Here is a 17,008-nt window from a genome sequence, read left to right on the forward strand (position 1 = left end):
TATGTATGATTTTCATCAAAAGGACCACGAGTGATCAAATGAAGCAGTATTTATAATACAAAACCGCAAATATTTGTTAAACCATTGGAAAAATCTCGAGCATTACATAGTTCATTTAATTAAATAAAATAACAATTTAAATTATTATAGTAAATTGCTTAATTTTATATAGGTTTTTGTTCATTTATAGAGATCTATTTTATGAAGATATCATACTCTGCTATTGATCAATTCGAAATGGCATAAATTCTTGAGATATTAGAGTTTTACAAAGATTTTAGAAAGATTGAAATCTGAACGATGATCCTAAAAAATGCGGACAACATGCATGCAATATATTGTATACTAACATTGTATCAAGTAATATCGCTCTGTTATATTGATTTGACTATAGAATATTTTACATGAATGAGCAATAAAAATATCAGAATCAAATAGATTACACAGAATTATATATTAGATGCTATATGAATGGAAGAAAGTAGCATAAAATAATAATGCATAAGTATGAAACTATATAATGCATAAATAAATTATAAATAATGCATAAATATAAAATTACCAAAAAAGTTAGTCATTGATAATTATTTTTACTCAATCTCGTTTTATTTACCAAAGATCTTTATGCGCAGCTGATATATTGAAGTATAATTTTTCTTTTATTTCTAATGATTATTTTTAGTGATGCTGTACGCATATCTTGCATCAATCAATATAAAAATAATGTATTATGTTTAACATGTATTTTTTATCTATATATAATATAGTAACGTTGATAATATTAATAATTACAGTAATTATTAATCTTAATAATTAGAGACTTGGCTCAAATGATCAAAAAATCAAAAAGAAAATGGAGCTCAGTAGTTGGAGCGCAGAGAAGCAACAACACTTCTTTCTTTTTTCAATATTAATTTATTAAAAACGTATTATAATAACAAAATTGTTGCTTCTCTGCGCTCCAACTGCGCGTTGGCTCTTATGCCATTTTCTTTTTGATTTTTTAATTATTAATCGTTTAATTATTGTATTTGACAAATTTAAAATAAAATATTCTATGTATTTTTGTACAATCTTCTTAAATAACAAAAATAATATTGTCTACTTAAAAAAAATTTAGTTTTGTATGATTTTACAGCAATAATATATAATAAAGTTCCAAAAAATTAGTTTCAATGGATATTATAAGCCTTTAAAAATTCATAATATAAATTGATAGCATTACATTAAGAAAAATACATAATATTCTATTAATTTTGAAAAACATAAAACTTTATTTTATCAGTATAATTTTTAATTAAATATTATAATTTCTCTTTAACTTTCGTGTTTCTTTTCGCTATATACATATATAAAATTAAATAAGTGTATTTAAATATTTTAAAATTTTTTAAAATGTGTAATACATAACTAAGCATGTTTAATTAAAAATTAAATAAAATAATTACATATTGCTACCATATTTTATATGTATAATTATATAAACAATGTTAACATACAATGATGTTATCAACTTTTAATTGAACGAGTAAAATTAGCCATTTTCATATTACATAATGTTGTAAAAACACTTATTTAATTTTACAAGTATAATATGATATGAAGTATGATATATTTATCACAAATATAGAAAAAATATTTAATATGGGTTTAAATATACTAGTTTTATGATCTGGTACGAATATCTTGCATATGTGTAATTTTATCGTTATCTACTATACGTAGCTTTAGTTTTTTGTCCGTTTCAATATATTCTCCATTAATTACAGCAATGACTTTATCATTGTTCATCATTGTAATGTGATTACCTTCGATATAAAACACTTCAACATTTCCCTCAGTAATCTGAAAATTAATTAACTATAAAAGTACTGTGCTATGAGTAAATCTCTTATAATAATCATATAAATAATACCTTATGTAAACCATAATCTTCTTGCAAATAAGGCAACACTGATATTGTAGGTTTTAAAAGTATTATAGGTGATTTAATTTTTGATAATTGAGTCACATCATATTTATGAACAGCAATTACACGCTCATAAATTGTTGTACACAAATATTTATGATTATCAACTGAGAGACGTTTATAAGTTGAAGGGACATGAGTTAAGAAAGTATCTAATTTTTCGTTCCAATTGGTGCATTTGTTTAACTCCAAAAGGAGCTGTAAAGATTAAATTACTTGAGATTTATAAAAAGAATCAAATATAATAATATTAATATGAATAATACCTTTCCACTAAGTGTTGGCTGTATAACATCCATTATACTTAAAAGAACATTATTCTCAAGATCGAAACTCGTAGTAAAAGATAAGAATTGATTTGCTAATGCTTTCATTTGCTCTGGTGCCCCATCGATGAGAATTAATCGACCTTGAATATTCATATCTTCTAATTTTCGCATCAACTCAATTGCAATCAACGATCCCATCGAATAACCCACTATTGTAAAATCTCGATTCAATTCTTTTTTATTTAACAGATGCTACGAATATATAAAAAAATTGCAAAATATTAATAATTATCTTTCTACATATTATATTAAATATTAAAATACTCTAATTATTCTTATATAGATCAAACATTCGTACTTGTAATAAGCAATGAGCAATCTCGTTTATTGAAGTGCAGCCTATACCAATGTTATGCGCTCCATGTTGTAAGCACATTGCTGGAGCTTCGATTTGTTGAACCAGAGAATCAAAAATACTTCCGCAGCCTTCCATTCCTGGCAATAGAAATATTTTGCTTCTCGCATTGTTTCTTTTTGTCGGAAGGTCTATACAGATGTCGGGAATCACATCATTGTTGCCTATCAACCGAACTAACAGTTTAATACCAGTTAGCTCCTTCTCATCTCGATCGATTTTATCCTTCGATGTATCTTTGTCAAACATCTCTATAAGTTTAGCAAAATTGAGATAACGAATATCTTGCGCTGTAAGAAAAACATCGAATTCCCGTTCCAAAGTTTGTTTAATTTCCACAGCCATCATCGAGTCCATGCCGAGTTCCGGTAAAGGTGTATGACGAGCCACATTATTTAAGTCCTTCAAACCTACATTAACATATTAAATTTTCGTTATTATATTAATTCGCTTTATTAATTAATTGATTAACTTTTAATCTTTATAATTCTTACCCATAATATTAGCCACAGTTTCAACAATATTACTTGCACCAAAAGCATCCGAACGCTTCTCAGCTACAACCATACTCGCTACTACCGGATGTTCTTGTAACAGAAATTCCTCCAATTTTTCGATACAGGAACTTATCTTTTGTTGCAAAGTACCGCCAATAACCATTTCCTTGTCATCGTCTTGCATATCGGCCACCAGACCGACATCGCCTACTGCACCCCATTGAATAGCTAATCCATGTAGACCTTCTTGTACTCTTTTCTCGCAAATTCTTTCCATAATGGAATTCGCCATACCATAATTGGTCTGCCCAGCATTTCCTCTGCCACAGGAAACTGAAGAAAAGACAACAAAGTGCCGCAACTGAGGACATATTTTTCTAGACAATTGATCTAAATTCTTCGTCGTCCAAGCTTTTGCTCTAAACGGTTCCTGAAATGTCTCTATAGTGTGATTTTGGCAAATTTTATCATTCAATACCACAGCAAGATTGAATATAGCGTCCACTGGCGCTAATTTCTCCGCTGTTCTCAATACATGTTCACAACCATCAACATTCGATGCGTCTATATCCGATATTATCAACACCTTAACTCCGTAAGATTTCCACAATTCGATTTTCATTTGCTGATATCCGTTCTTTATTCCTTTGCGCGAGACCAGCACAAGATTCTCGGCACCTCGAATGACCAACCAATCGGCTAATTCTAAACCGAAACCACCTAAGCCACCGAAAATAATGTACGTCTTGTTCGCCATACAAAAATAACGCGGAAGTGCCGGAATGGGTGCATCTATAGATTCATCTTCCTTATGTATTTTAATAATTATCTGAAAAAAATAGTAATACACTTGATGATAAATTATTATGCGCTGTCTTTCTTGATATGTCTTTATTGATATTTAATCCGAACGCAATGATAAATAAAATAATAATTTATTTTAAATATTAATCGACTTACTTTTCCAATATGCTTTCCAGCTGTCATATATCTAAATGCAGCTTCAATTTCATCTCTTTGAAAAACTTTCCTGCTGATTGGTTTGACGGCTCCGCTAATAAGACCATTGACTAGTACCTTATTCAGTACCATTCTTCGATCCTCACTAGCTGAGAATAAATTATCCAACATAACGCTGTAAAATGTTATGCCTTTCGAAAACATTGATAAGTCCAACATATTGTTAGCCATAAAATCGAACTTGCCAATCTCCACGAAACGTCCATTTTTTGCAAGACAACGAATAGAAGCTTGAAGTTTTTCTTCGGCTAATGAATTCAGTACGATATCAACACCGCGACCTTTGGTCTGTTGGACTATCATTTGCTCGAAACTAGTGTCGCGTGAATTTCCGATATGATCCTCTGGAATAGATGGAAAGGTCTCTCTTATAAATTTCCGCTTTTCTGGAGTACCGACAGTGACGAATACTTCGCAACCCTCATGAAGTGCGAGATTAATCGCTGCTTGACCAACAGCGCCAGTGCCTGAATGAATTAATATTTTGTCACTTTTCTTTATTCTTGTCTTTACATATAATCCGTAACAACATGTGCCATAAGCGCAGGGGACTGTTGCAGCGTCCTCCAGAGTCCATTCGTCGGGGACATACCAGCAAAAAGCTGTATCGGCTATGCGCATATTTGATATACATCTAGAAGAAAACTTTATTATTTACGAAAAATAAAATATATAGTTTTATTTTATATTTTAAAATAATAAAGATTAATATTTATAATAGTAATATTTTAAAAATAATAAGGATTTTTAAATAAATTATTTAGCTTTTGAAGTTAAAATCTCAACATATGGATGCAATTTTTATCAGATATAAATTATATAAATAATCTAAATTATATATTTTCTAGTATAGTTTTTAGATAATATTACTTTTGAAGTAACTTGTAAGTAACAATAACATACCTATTTTCCCAAATACCCATTACTCTACGGTCAGCACTATCGATTCCGACATATTCCAAACCTATCAGACATTCTTCTAATCGTCCGCGTGACATATATTCATCCATGATGATTCTAGCCGTGGCTAACATTACATCTTTAAAATTAATAGACGCATAAACTATGCGAACAAGATTTTCGTGTTGATAATCCGAAACAATCGGGCCCTCGATCCAGCGAAATGAATTCAAATCACCGCGAATCTAACGAGAATACATACTGTTGTAAAAAATAGTATCAAAAAAGTCTTATTTAAAATATAATAAGACAAAAATAGTCTTATTTTATACAAAAATCGGATACGTACCATTTGATTGACTAAAGCATGATACGAAAGTTTTGGCGCTAAAGGTGCTAGCGGAAGATGTCTGTATGATCCCCATATCAGTCCCGGATGCAAAACATTTGTAATGAGATCGATCTGGAGTTGTTTCACATATAACGGTTCGTCTAAAGAAAATTTCGGTGCTGTCTCATCTTGGATCAACACAGCTCTTATTAATTCTCCGCCTGGTTCTTTTCTCAAACAATTTACAAGACCTAATAAACCGCATTCCGAATCTTTTTCGCCAACTAAAATTATTCTCGTTACATTATTCTCGATTTTTAAACTCGATATTAGTCGCTTCAACCAAGAGAATTCATAATTGTTCACACTAATAACTTCTGTCTTTCTCCACAATCTTTTTCTTTTCTTTAAGAGTACAATATGTTCTTTTTTCATTCGTTTCTCAAGGACTATTGTTAAATCGTGAATCTCCGCATTTATAATATCATCTTTTGTCAGCGGTTGTCCTCGTGTTATTAAGAATCCACCATCTTTTAATGCCGACAAAATTTCCTTTAATGTTTCGCTCTTATCATTTCTTAATAGATTATATCCAGCGATTAATATTGCATTATCGTCCTTTGATAGCTTCATGGATTGTGAAACCGTAATTTTTGGAGGAAGGGTAATAGAATCAAAACGATCAGTTCTAGTTATTAAATTTATGTTTGGTTTAATCAACGGCAAATTATTTAAGACTTCGAAAAATAATGGTGACGCTAATTCTTCTGTTGTTATCTCATCATCATCTTCAATCAATTCAATAATATTTACTTTCGTCATTTGATGATATTCCAGAGCAAGATGAGTCGATAAGATTATGCTCTCTTGTAAGGAAACTTCGGCTTGATCGCGATGTGCTACGAATCTATATTCTTCGAGAACAGGACTCGCTGTTGACTTTCGACGAAATATAGAAGTGGCTTTTACACCACGAATTTCGACACCACCTGATACTATCGTTTCCATATCTTTATACACGCGTACAGGAAGCTCTACATACATTTCAAAATAAAATTTTATTATTCTTTAAATTTTAATTATTCTTTAAAATTATTAAAAAGTTTATTATTTAAAAGAAAGTAATCTATTTGTACTATTATTCTTTATTTTTAAAACTACCAAGATATTTAAATCATTGACTGTATAAAACAATTAAGAAAAGAAAACAACATTCTCTAAACTTTTCTTAAACATCTATACATGTCTTTTAGCAAACTTACGTTTTTCTTCAGTTGTTATATTTTGTATACACTGAGTATGAAGCTTCGTATCGATCACTAATTTTTGTATCTCCGTAGGAACATAAAGATTTCTCATATCAATTCCCAAGATTTTTATTTGCAACATAGTATCCATAAACGTCACCCAATTATTCATCCAATCTATGTGTCCTCGTTTTCCAGTAGCAGATGAGCTTTTTAATCCTCGAAATAAATTAGCATATTGATATCCACGTAATTTAAGTTCTTTATAGATGTCTCTTATCGTCATGACTTCTTCCTCATCTTCGGAATTTTCTAATAAGAGATGATTCGGTATTTTTTCTTTAACAGGATCTGACGCAATACGCGCTTTGCCAGTAACAACAGCATTACCTCCCTCTATTATTTCAAAGTTTCCAGTGCCTAAATAATAGATATATAATTATTGTCTTGAATATTTATTTTCGTATTACAGTAATTAATGGTGTGTTAAAAAGTTGTTTACAGAATATAAGTTTCTATTCTAAATAATCTACCTTTCTGCACCATTATTGTTAAGCTCACATCTCCCTGCTTCGGAATATGTGTTGCCCGAAGAAATTTGACATTTTCGAATACAATCGATATGTCATTTAGCCACTGACCCTTTAGCATACTAATCGTATCCCAAACCAGAAGAAGATATCCCGTGGCTGGCAATAAGTTTCTTCCATCGATTACGTGACCACTTATGTATTCTAATGTTTCCTCTTTCACTGTGATATCGACAGTTCTTTCTCCAGAAGTAATCTTGGTTTGTGTTTTAAAATTCGTTACATACCAATCTTCGGAATGATTCCATCTAGAACATCAAAGAAAATATGTTTTACTATTCAACAATTGTTTTATATAAAAACGCCGTTACAATCAATTATTTTATGTTTTCTCTGTATTCTTAAGTATTCAATAGATATAATATTTGATATACTTGATTGATGGAGAAATCATTGGAGTTCCATGACTAACAGGAAATTCTACAGTGGGATATAAATTCGCTAATTGTGGTTGCAAACCATTGTTATACATTTTTCCTAATCCTTGCAAAAATACTTTAACATTGTCTTCGTGATGACGTTGAAGTAATGCAATACTTATCGTCGTATCGGTCAATTCTTCCATAACGCTTTGAAAAACTTCATCCGATACAATTTCTACAATTATCGAATTTTTAAGAATCCAGTTTTCCCTTTTTGCAGTTTTCTCGAAAAGTACAGAACCTAATAGATTATTTGTAAAATATTCAGCGTAGGACAATCCATGCGTTTCACTAAACGGATCTTGCCACATCAGACTATGTTTCATGTTATTGGGTATTATTCGATTTAAGTAAGCCAAAATCGTAGCTCTCGCAGATGCGAGATAACGACTGTGAAGAGGAATATTGTTGCAGTTAATTTCTTTAGTAAAGATATTATTATCCTAAAAAAGTATAAATGGGAATTTAATATTATTGCTCATGTAATTTATTTTATTAAAAATAAAATATTTAATTAAGCAAAAGAAAATACATAAAAGCATACCTGCAATTTTGTTATAAATGTTGTTACTGATTTTTTTGGCCCACTTATGGTACAAGTATTTTGATTTTTAACGGAGATTATGTCAATGTCCAGTGGACATATGTTCTTCGCGTTCTCATAACTAAGACCAATGTCTGCCATGGCGCCATGAATTATTTTTGTTTCATTCAACGCTAATCCTATATAATACGAGGATAGAAGCACTTGTTCCATTGTAAAGTTGCCAGTCACGTATCCGCAACAGAGTTCACCGATCGAATGACCAATAACATGATTTGGCACGATATTTACGGACTTTAGAAGTTCGATTAATCCGATCTAAAGAAATTAAAAATAAAATTTTCTTCTTATAAATTCTTTATAAATAAATTATATAATTTGAATGATTCATGCGACAATTAAAATTGACTCATCACCTGCATTACGGTGACGCCAACTAAAGAGTTCAATATATTATTAAAAATTGCTTCGTGTTTATTTGTTAATATGTTCATGATGCGCATTCCACGTGTTCTTAAAACAATATCGCACTTTTCTATAGTTTTATAAAATGCCGGAAATTGTAGTAATGCTTGACCTGCCCATAAATTGACATAATTTAATTGTAATTTATTTAATTGTAACTTCTACATATATATATATATATATATATATATATATATATATGTTTGTGTGTGTGTGTTTGTGTGTGTGTATATGCAAAGAAAGATGCATACCCATGCCAGGCCATTGCGATCCTATGCCAGAAAACATGAAACAGATCGGCTTCTTTTTACCTGAATAATGATATATTTCCCTTATTGTTGTAAATACTTTAGATTCAATAATCGCATATCCTCTGTAGGGATGACCTTGTATGTCATCAGCGTGAAGATCATGCAACAACCGAACATATTCAATATCTATCGGTTGATTATTGATCTATCAGACAGATTTATATAGTCATTTTAATAAAACTCTCTCTCTCTCTCTCTCTCTCTCTCTATATATATATATATATATATATATATATATATATATAATATAAATATAGGCTTTTATCAATGATGTAAAACGCAAAAGTTTTGTATACCTCATTTAATAATGATTCTACTGCTTGTTCAGTTCGACCAGATACGATGACGAGTCGCGGTAAATCATCGTTTGGTGCCCCACCATTAACTTTTTGCTTCAAATTAGATTGTAGTAAAATATGACAATTGGCTCCGCCAAAGCCAAATGAATTAATGCCCGCAAAACCAGGCTTCCATGGTGTTGCGATATTTACCACACGTATTCTTCCTTCCTTAAAAGCCTTAATATCTTGTCGTTCATTGGTAAAATTTATATTCGGTGGTATTATACCAGTTTGCATAGCAATTATAACCTTACAAAAAATAATTTTATAAAAAATTCTTCTTTTTTTCCTTTCTCTTATTTTTAAATTATTATTATTTCTTATAATTAAGGCAATTAATTTCTTACAATTTAGGCACAAAAAGAAAGCAGAAACAGTCTTAGCTTTATTTAAAATTAAAACTTAATAGATGTGTGTTTATGATTTTATACTAATTGTAAGATAAATTATTAGAATTACCATGCATATTATAATTAAACGCACACACACACATATACATATACATATATGTATGTATGTATGTATATATATATATATATATATATATATATATGTTATACCTTAACAATTTGACATAAACCTGCAGCAGCCTCAGAGTGACCCAAATTTGATTTGACTGACCCAATTAACAGTGGCGTCTGTCTATCCTTGCAGAAAACTTTGTCAATTGCATTGATTTCTTCCGGATCGCCAACTTTAGTACCGGTAGCATGAGCTTCTATAAAATCTATAGTAGACGGTGATATACCGCATTCATCATAAAATTCTTGAAGCAAAACTCCTTGCATTTTCCTGGATGGGAAAGTAATGCCTTGTTGTTTGTATCCGTCACAATTTGTCTTGACATGAACGACGGTTGCATAAATTCTTTTAGCTTTCTTTGCTTTTTGCAGAAATACTATACCAATTGTTTCGCTACGCATATAACCGTTTGCATTTTCATCGAAAGATCTACAAAATCCATCAGACGACAAAACTCCTAGAACGTAAACAGTTGTGTGAATAATAGTATATATAAAAAATATATTTAAATATTAGTATTAAAATATATTTAAATAAATACTTTTAAATATTTTAAATTTATATAAATCTGTTATATTATGAATTTATAGTTTTAATGTAAGCAAAAATACCAAGTCGCATAAATTGCAAAGATATGAGAGGATTCAGACAGAGATTTACACCACCGACGATAGCAGCATCACATTCTCCCAGTTGCATACTTTTATAGGCACGTTCTATAGCAAAGAGACTTGAACTGCAAGCACTATCGATTGTGTAAGATGGTCCGTTTGTATTCAACCAATAAGAAATTCGATTTGCCGACATAGTTTTACTAATTCCAAGAATTGCAGAGTCAGTTATCTAATGCATATACATACATTATTTAGAGAATTTACATGCTTGTTATATATATATTTTAATATAAGAAAATCATTTCAATTCATACAATTTGACATATAAAAAATATCTATCAAAATTTTTTATGATTAATGCATAAATTGATTTTGAATACCTGATGTTTTTGATAAATCCATTTATCTTCCGATTCAGAAAAACACACTGCGATAAACACTCCAGTGTTTGTTCCACGTAAATCTTTCGGATTTATTCCCGCATCGACAATAGCTTCGTAAGTATGCTCTAATAGCATTCTACCCATAGGATCCATCATGGAAACCTCATTAAAGGAAACGTTAAAATATTCCGCATCAAATTTCTCCAAATTATTGATTTTTCCCGTGCGTTGGGGTATATCTGGATGAGCTGTAAATTTTAAATCATGTGATTTAATCGAGATATCTTTTTACTTAAAGATTTTATATAGTGTAATTATATAAATAAATGTCAAAATTAGATAATTAATATATGATTACATACATTTTTATAAATTATGTGATACGATTTTCTCACATTATGTATACCAATATGATGGAATTAAATATTATTACCGTGATTCCATCGTCGGTTGTCATTCGATCCAAGGTCTATCTTGTTAAGTAGATTCTCCCGAAGATGTTTTATGTTATCAGATTCAGGAAATCTACCAGCGATACCAGAAATAACGATTTCGTCACCAGGTTCAATGTCGTGAAGTATATTTCTTTTACAATCCATTTTTAAACACTTTTAATCGAAATATTAAAGATTTAAAATTTAGAGAAATAATAACACTAATGTGTAGACAGAGAAAATCTCCTGATAATTATTAACAATAATACAAAATAATATTTATTTTATATTATTATATTTGTATGATTTTTTTAATTATAGGAAATTATTTATTATACACGTTATATTATTTCCGATTCAGATTTTTCAATCCAAAGTTCTGATTTTACGATTAGTTATTGTCGATGTTTCGTGACACTATGGATGCGTGGATGGATTTTGGACTTATTTATATACAAGTAATCTGTATGGTAAATATTTTATTATATGAAATACTATAGAAACTTATTATTTATAAGCATTGAAGTAAATAATGAATAACGGCAAAATTTATATACTTCTCATATAGCAAATGTAATAATTTACGATTACTTGCAATCATTTAAATGACAATGTGAATTCTTACTTTGCAACAATGCTGAGATGCATGCTATGATATATGAATTTGTATGATATGAATTTGTATGATATGTAAATTTTAAAAAAGACAATTTTATAATATCTATCTGTGATATAAAATCAACATTATTGTAATTTTTAATGAAAGAATACTTTAATTATACAACTGACAAATTTCTGTTATTAAAATAGCAATGCATTATTTATATGTATTAATAATATGTACATGTCAATAATGTACATATTATTAATAAGCATTTAAATAATACATATAAATTAACAAACTTAATATGCATTCTTTATATGCAATCTTAATGTAGTCAAAAAACTTCTCTCCTGTATCATATTAACCCTTTCGATTACTGACTAAAATTAACGATTGATCGCAGTTGACTTTAAATATATATATATATATATATATATATATATATATATATATATATATACCTATTCTTATAGCTTATCTCGAGAGCTTTCCAAAACACTATAATAAAGTATTTCTTCATTGAGTACTTTTCGAGTTATGAGGGTTGAAATCATTTCTTGATTTTACATAAACCATAAAATGTCTAGTAAAATATTCATTTTTCGATTATCTTACCTTAATACTTTTATGTATAAAATAATGAGAGGAATCAATTGGTGTAAAGAAAACATACAGTTATTTTTAAGAAAAAATATGAAATTGTTAATTGCAACTTACATATTTTTTTTAAAAAACAATTATTTTTTTCTTTACACCAATTGATTTCTATCAATATTTTGTATAAAAAAGTATTAAGGTAAGATAATAAAAAAATGAATATTTTATTAGATATTTTATGGTTTATGTAAAATTAAGAAATTATTTCAAGCCTCATTCGAAAAGTACTCAATGAAGAAATACTTTATTATAGTGTTTTGGAAAGCTCTCGAGATAAGCTATAAGAATAGGTAATAAAAAATGAGGGGTTTCATTTAAAAAAATGGAGATAACCTTGAAATCTCTGAAACGCCTTCACTTACAAAAAAATTATTAGTAGTATATTACGGCCCTCTTGGTATCGTACAACTTTTATAAGTATAAAATTTTTTTATCTCTAAAAATAACGAAGATATTCCAGGTGGATAGAGTTATTGGTCTACCCTGTATATATAAATCTTACTCCAATTTTATATGTAAACTCTTAAAAATGATATGTATGATCGATTATTTACGTAATTTGTTATCAAAATTTATTGGCACTTTTTTATAAAATTAGTTGGCTATCCCAAAATGCATTGCTATAACTAATTTATTTATGTGTGCCATTTATATAAATATAAAATTCAAAATTAAATTAATATGTATAAATTATTTTTATTAAGTGATCACTTTAGTAATACACATATAACAGAAAATGAAAATAAGAAATTGCCAAAATGCATTAATGGAAGTAATGTAAATTCAATTGTACGATCTCGTACAATCGACAAAGTATCAAGATTATGAATAAATTTTAATTTTTCTTACATACGTAATCTCTTAAGTTTATAATTAATGACAGATCTGTCACACATTTTATATTCTGCATGCTATCAGAAAAGCTTGTACTTCATAAATATTAATATTTATATATAATATTTATGATACTGCTAATTTATATTTTATGTATATTTTGCTGCTAATATAATATTTTGTCTACAATTATTGTTTCAAATAATATACAAAAACCTTTTTTAATATTTTTTCCATTTTTTTATATCTTATATATTTTCTTTTATTTTCAATGCATCTCGCAAATATTCAATCATACGATTTTATATTATATCACATTGTGATGTTCTAACACTATCCATATAACTAGTAATAAAAAAAATCTTCTCTAATATAATCACTAAAAAAGTTTTCAAAACTAAATTTAGATTTGGCTAATGCTAACATTATTCATGTCATGAGATTAAAAATTAAGTTCAGCTCTGCACACAAATCGCAGTGAAACAATGTTGACACGAATAATTTTATTATTTGATAGTATATTATTTCTCATTGTTTCCACCAAACTTGACACGCGACTTGATCTTTCAAATATATACTGTAATGAAAAATTTATTTCGTATTGTCTTTCGTCTTAAATAAGAATCATTGCGATTTGTGTATATCTACAAAATTGGGAAGTTTATAAATAATGAGTTCTCCTTTAAAAAGAATAAAAAATCTTTCACATTTTTCCAATCTTAATAAATTTCTAAAATAAAAATCTCTAATAAAAAAAAACTCAAAAAACTTTATTATGATTTGCTCGCACAACTGCAATAAGGTTTATTACCGTGTGCATTTTCTCTCTTTTGTTCGATTTTAATTTTTTCTCATGAAATTTCTCCGAAATCTCTTTTAGTTTTCCTCTTTTCTTTTATTATTCAACATACAGCGATTAAACATCAAGATATATCATGTTAAGCAAAAACTCATTTCCATAAGCTCTCTTCAAAGCGCATTGTCCGGCAAAATGCTACAAGCCGTTACGTTGATTAGATTGAACTTCCCTCGGTGAAGTATAGACCGCTATAAAATAGCATGCTTCCTGTCTCCAAAGAATAAACCCGTTTTAAGATAATTTTTTTCTGTTATATCGACAAATTATCTCTCAAGTAATTTGTTTACTACGATTTATCACTTTCTTACGCAGATCTTTTCAACCTTCAATTATTACAATCATTTTATTTGAATAAATACTATTATTTGTAACTTTCTTGATGATCATATTCCTTTTTTTTAGATGTAAGATATAATAGTGTTATTAGAGAGTCTTCTATAAATAGATCGTTGCGAAAGGAGATAAGCATGATATTTATGGTATTTGTGAATTATGTATGATTTTCATCGAAAAGAAGATGCCACGCATGATCAAATGATAAAGCAATATTTATGCCGGACAATACAAGGTCGCAAATATTTATTAAACGTTGGAAATAAACCTCGAACATTATATGATTCATTCAATTAAAATTGCAAATTATACAATAAATTGTTTAAGACTGTTTTAATGATCAATCTTTAAATTTTTCTCATAATTTCTCTACAGATCAGCATTATTATTATGCTTCTAGAATGAAACATATAGTCTACTTGAAATCATCGATCATTAATTGTAACATCCTGTAAAATCTAGCTCTGGAAATGATTGCAATGTCTATATATGGGTATATTAAATGCAAAGGGAAGAAACGGTCTTATGTTAAAAGTCTCTCTGAACGTGTTTTTGCGAACGAAATGCACAGAAAGGAGAAAAAAGACATCGACTGACAAAATTTTACACTTCGAAGAAGGAGAGATCAAGAGATAAAGAAGACCAACTTCTCCTTTCTCCTTTATTGACTTGGGCTACTATTGGTGCAGCGAAGATCCAAAGAAAGGCAGGTAGAAGATGAAACCCGAGCAAGATAGACAGACGCAAGGTAGATGGAGAAAGACGTCATTGGAAGTATGAGAAAGAGAGAAAGGAGGATGGAGCGATAAAAAAGGAAGAAAGACCAGCTTCTCTCTTTCTCCTTCAAAGAGAAGCGAAAGAGAGAACCAAGGCACGAATTCAGGACAGAATCTGTTTGACAGCGTCGGTTAGAAGTCGCTTTTAGAAGCCTCTCTCTTTCTCTTTGCTAGCGTGTTACCGTCGCGGTTGATCTCGAGTCGATCTTTAAGAAGGTGTGGCGATCAGACAGAGAGCGGAGGTAGGAGAAGAGCTTAGGAGAGAAAGGGCAGAAGATCGAGAGATGTCAGGGACCTTCGGAACACAAACGTGAGAGGCCGCCATAAAATCGGACATAAAAGTCCCATCAAATCCCCCCCATCATCATTCCCCCTTTCTCTCCCTTGTTTTACTTTTCTTTTTTTTTCGTTTACACTCGATATCTTCCATATCTCGTGGAATTCGGCATATATTCTATATGCTGAAATAATTTTCGATACGTCCTCGTCGCGCAACAAGTAGGCGAGCTGAGCCGAGGGACCTCGGAGAAGGCCGATTTCGTCTCGCGAGCCGAGGGACCCGCTGGTCCCCATTCCATTCCATTCTGTTCCGTTCCCCTCGTTCAGATCGACGAGCGTCGCTCGACAGAACGGAGCGGCCTTACGGCCTGTGCGTGGAAAAGTGGTTAGACTCCCGCAGCTGTCAGACGAGGCTGCGAGTTACAGGTGTGCATATCGTGTTCGTGCAGTCGTGTGTACATGACGTGTGCGGGACAAGCGTGTTTCGTGCGAGAGACCCCTGACTTTGCGAATTGTCTTCAGGATAGCTACAAAACGCGAGACGAGGACCGCCGACATATATACAGGCAAGTGGTGGTATAATAGAGTAATGTAGGACCCCAATGTCTCCCCACTGCAGGAACTAGGGCTGTTGCGTAGGGCTACCAACTTCGCATCGATCTCGGCGATGAACATCCTTAAATGTCCAGGATCGTCTCAATGTTTCGAAAAAAACATGGTGTACCTTTTCTTCTCTTTAACTCTTCAACTGAAAGCAAATTCTCTTTATAATCGGCAATCAGTTTTAAATTGCAAGACATATAAATGTTGAGACAATTAATTAATTTTTTGATACCGGTTTATGAAAAAAAATATTTATAAAATTGTTAAAAGTCCTTCGGGGGTGTTTTTAAAAGAATACAGCTACGCGTGCAAAGAGATTCAATCAGTATATTTAAAATTCAGCGCACGTGTGTAACGTCAAATGGAAAAGAAACGTGCAAAATATGTTTAAGTAGTTACGGACAAAATGTTAATTTAAATATCAAAAAGAGAAGTGTCAAAATTTATATAATCCGGGATTACTTTAACAAAAAGAATTAACAAACCGAAAGACATCTTGATGTTAACATGAAAAATATTTTAGACAAAATTATTGTAAGAACAATAATAATAAAATATCGAAAATTATTATTCATTTAAGATCTATGTTAACATATGAATTTTTATGATTTATCTCAATTGATATCTATCGATATGCTTTCAACTAAAATATTTCCGTTGCAAAGCACCGTCGTCGTTAAGGATCAGTGGGAAACGATTCGCCGCGAGATGGATAACATGGAAACGGGTTTAAGCGTGAAAGTAATTGAGGAAGTGGATGAACCGACAGACTTGCTCGCGCGGCAGGCA

The 17,008-nt window shown here is 30.3% G+C and overlaps 2 protein-coding genes across 4 annotated transcripts in view; one reads left to right on the top strand and one right to left on the bottom strand.

Moving 5' to 3' along the window:
• The window catches only part of LOC105247933 (zinc finger CCCH domain-containing protein 13), a 55,888-nt gene that overhangs the window by 26,821 nt on the left and 12,059 nt on the right, over positions 1 to 17,008 (top strand). Inside the window, exon 1 of one of the 3 annotated variants that reach the window (XM_011252400.3) lies at positions 15,467 to 16,182. The exons of 1 other annotated variant lie outside the window; for it this stretch is intronic. The gene's annotated coding sequence lies outside the window, so the exon portion shown is untranslated. Of the gene's footprint in view, positions 1 to 15,466; positions 16,183 to 17,008 lie in introns of those variants that run through there. One more of the 3 variants, XM_011252401.3, reaches the window with a different exon arrangement.
• LOC105257505 (fatty acid synthase-like) lies at positions 1,655 to 11,439 on the bottom strand. The gene is made up of 19 exons (XM_025412643.1): positions 11,274 to 11,439; positions 10,838 to 11,088; positions 10,455 to 10,686; positions 9,882 to 10,300; positions 9,277 to 9,570; positions 8,921 to 9,125; positions 8,621 to 8,781; positions 8,205 to 8,522; positions 7,613 to 8,103; positions 7,182 to 7,486; positions 6,664 to 7,068; positions 5,420 to 6,435; positions 5,074 to 5,315; positions 4,111 to 4,804; positions 3,148 to 3,979; positions 2,597 to 3,063; positions 2,236 to 2,490; positions 1,916 to 2,167; positions 1,655 to 1,845 (listed from the first exon to the last, which is right to left on the bottom strand). Exons 1-19 carry the CDS (start codon positions 11,437 to 11,439, stop codon positions 1,666 to 1,668), a joined length of 7,185 nt encoding a protein of 2,394 aa, XP_025268428.1. The 3' UTR covers positions 1,655 to 1,665.

This window comes from Camponotus floridanus, unplaced genomic scaffold (genome assembly GCF_003227725.1).
Source record: "Camponotus floridanus strain SB8 unplaced genomic scaffold, Cflo_v7.5 scaffold54, whole genome shotgun sequence".
Lineage (NCBI taxonomy): Eukaryota > Metazoa > Arthropoda > Insecta > Hymenoptera > Formicidae > Camponotus > Camponotus floridanus.

Excerpts from the sequence above, each read along its gene's own strand:
- LOC105257505 (XM_025412643.1), bottom strand. The coding sequence starts at position 11,439 with ATGGATTGTAAAAGAAATATACTTCACGACATTGAACCTGGTGACGAA. Across the intron at positions 8,782-8,920 it reads ATCGCAATGGCCTGGCATGG|GTCAAGCATTACTACAATTT; the intron begins GTATGCATCTTT and ends ATTTATGGGCAG. Across the intron at positions 2,491-2,596 it reads TTGCTCATTGCTTATTACAA|CATCTGTTAAATAAAAAAGA; the intron begins GTACGAATGTTT and ends ATATATTCGTAG.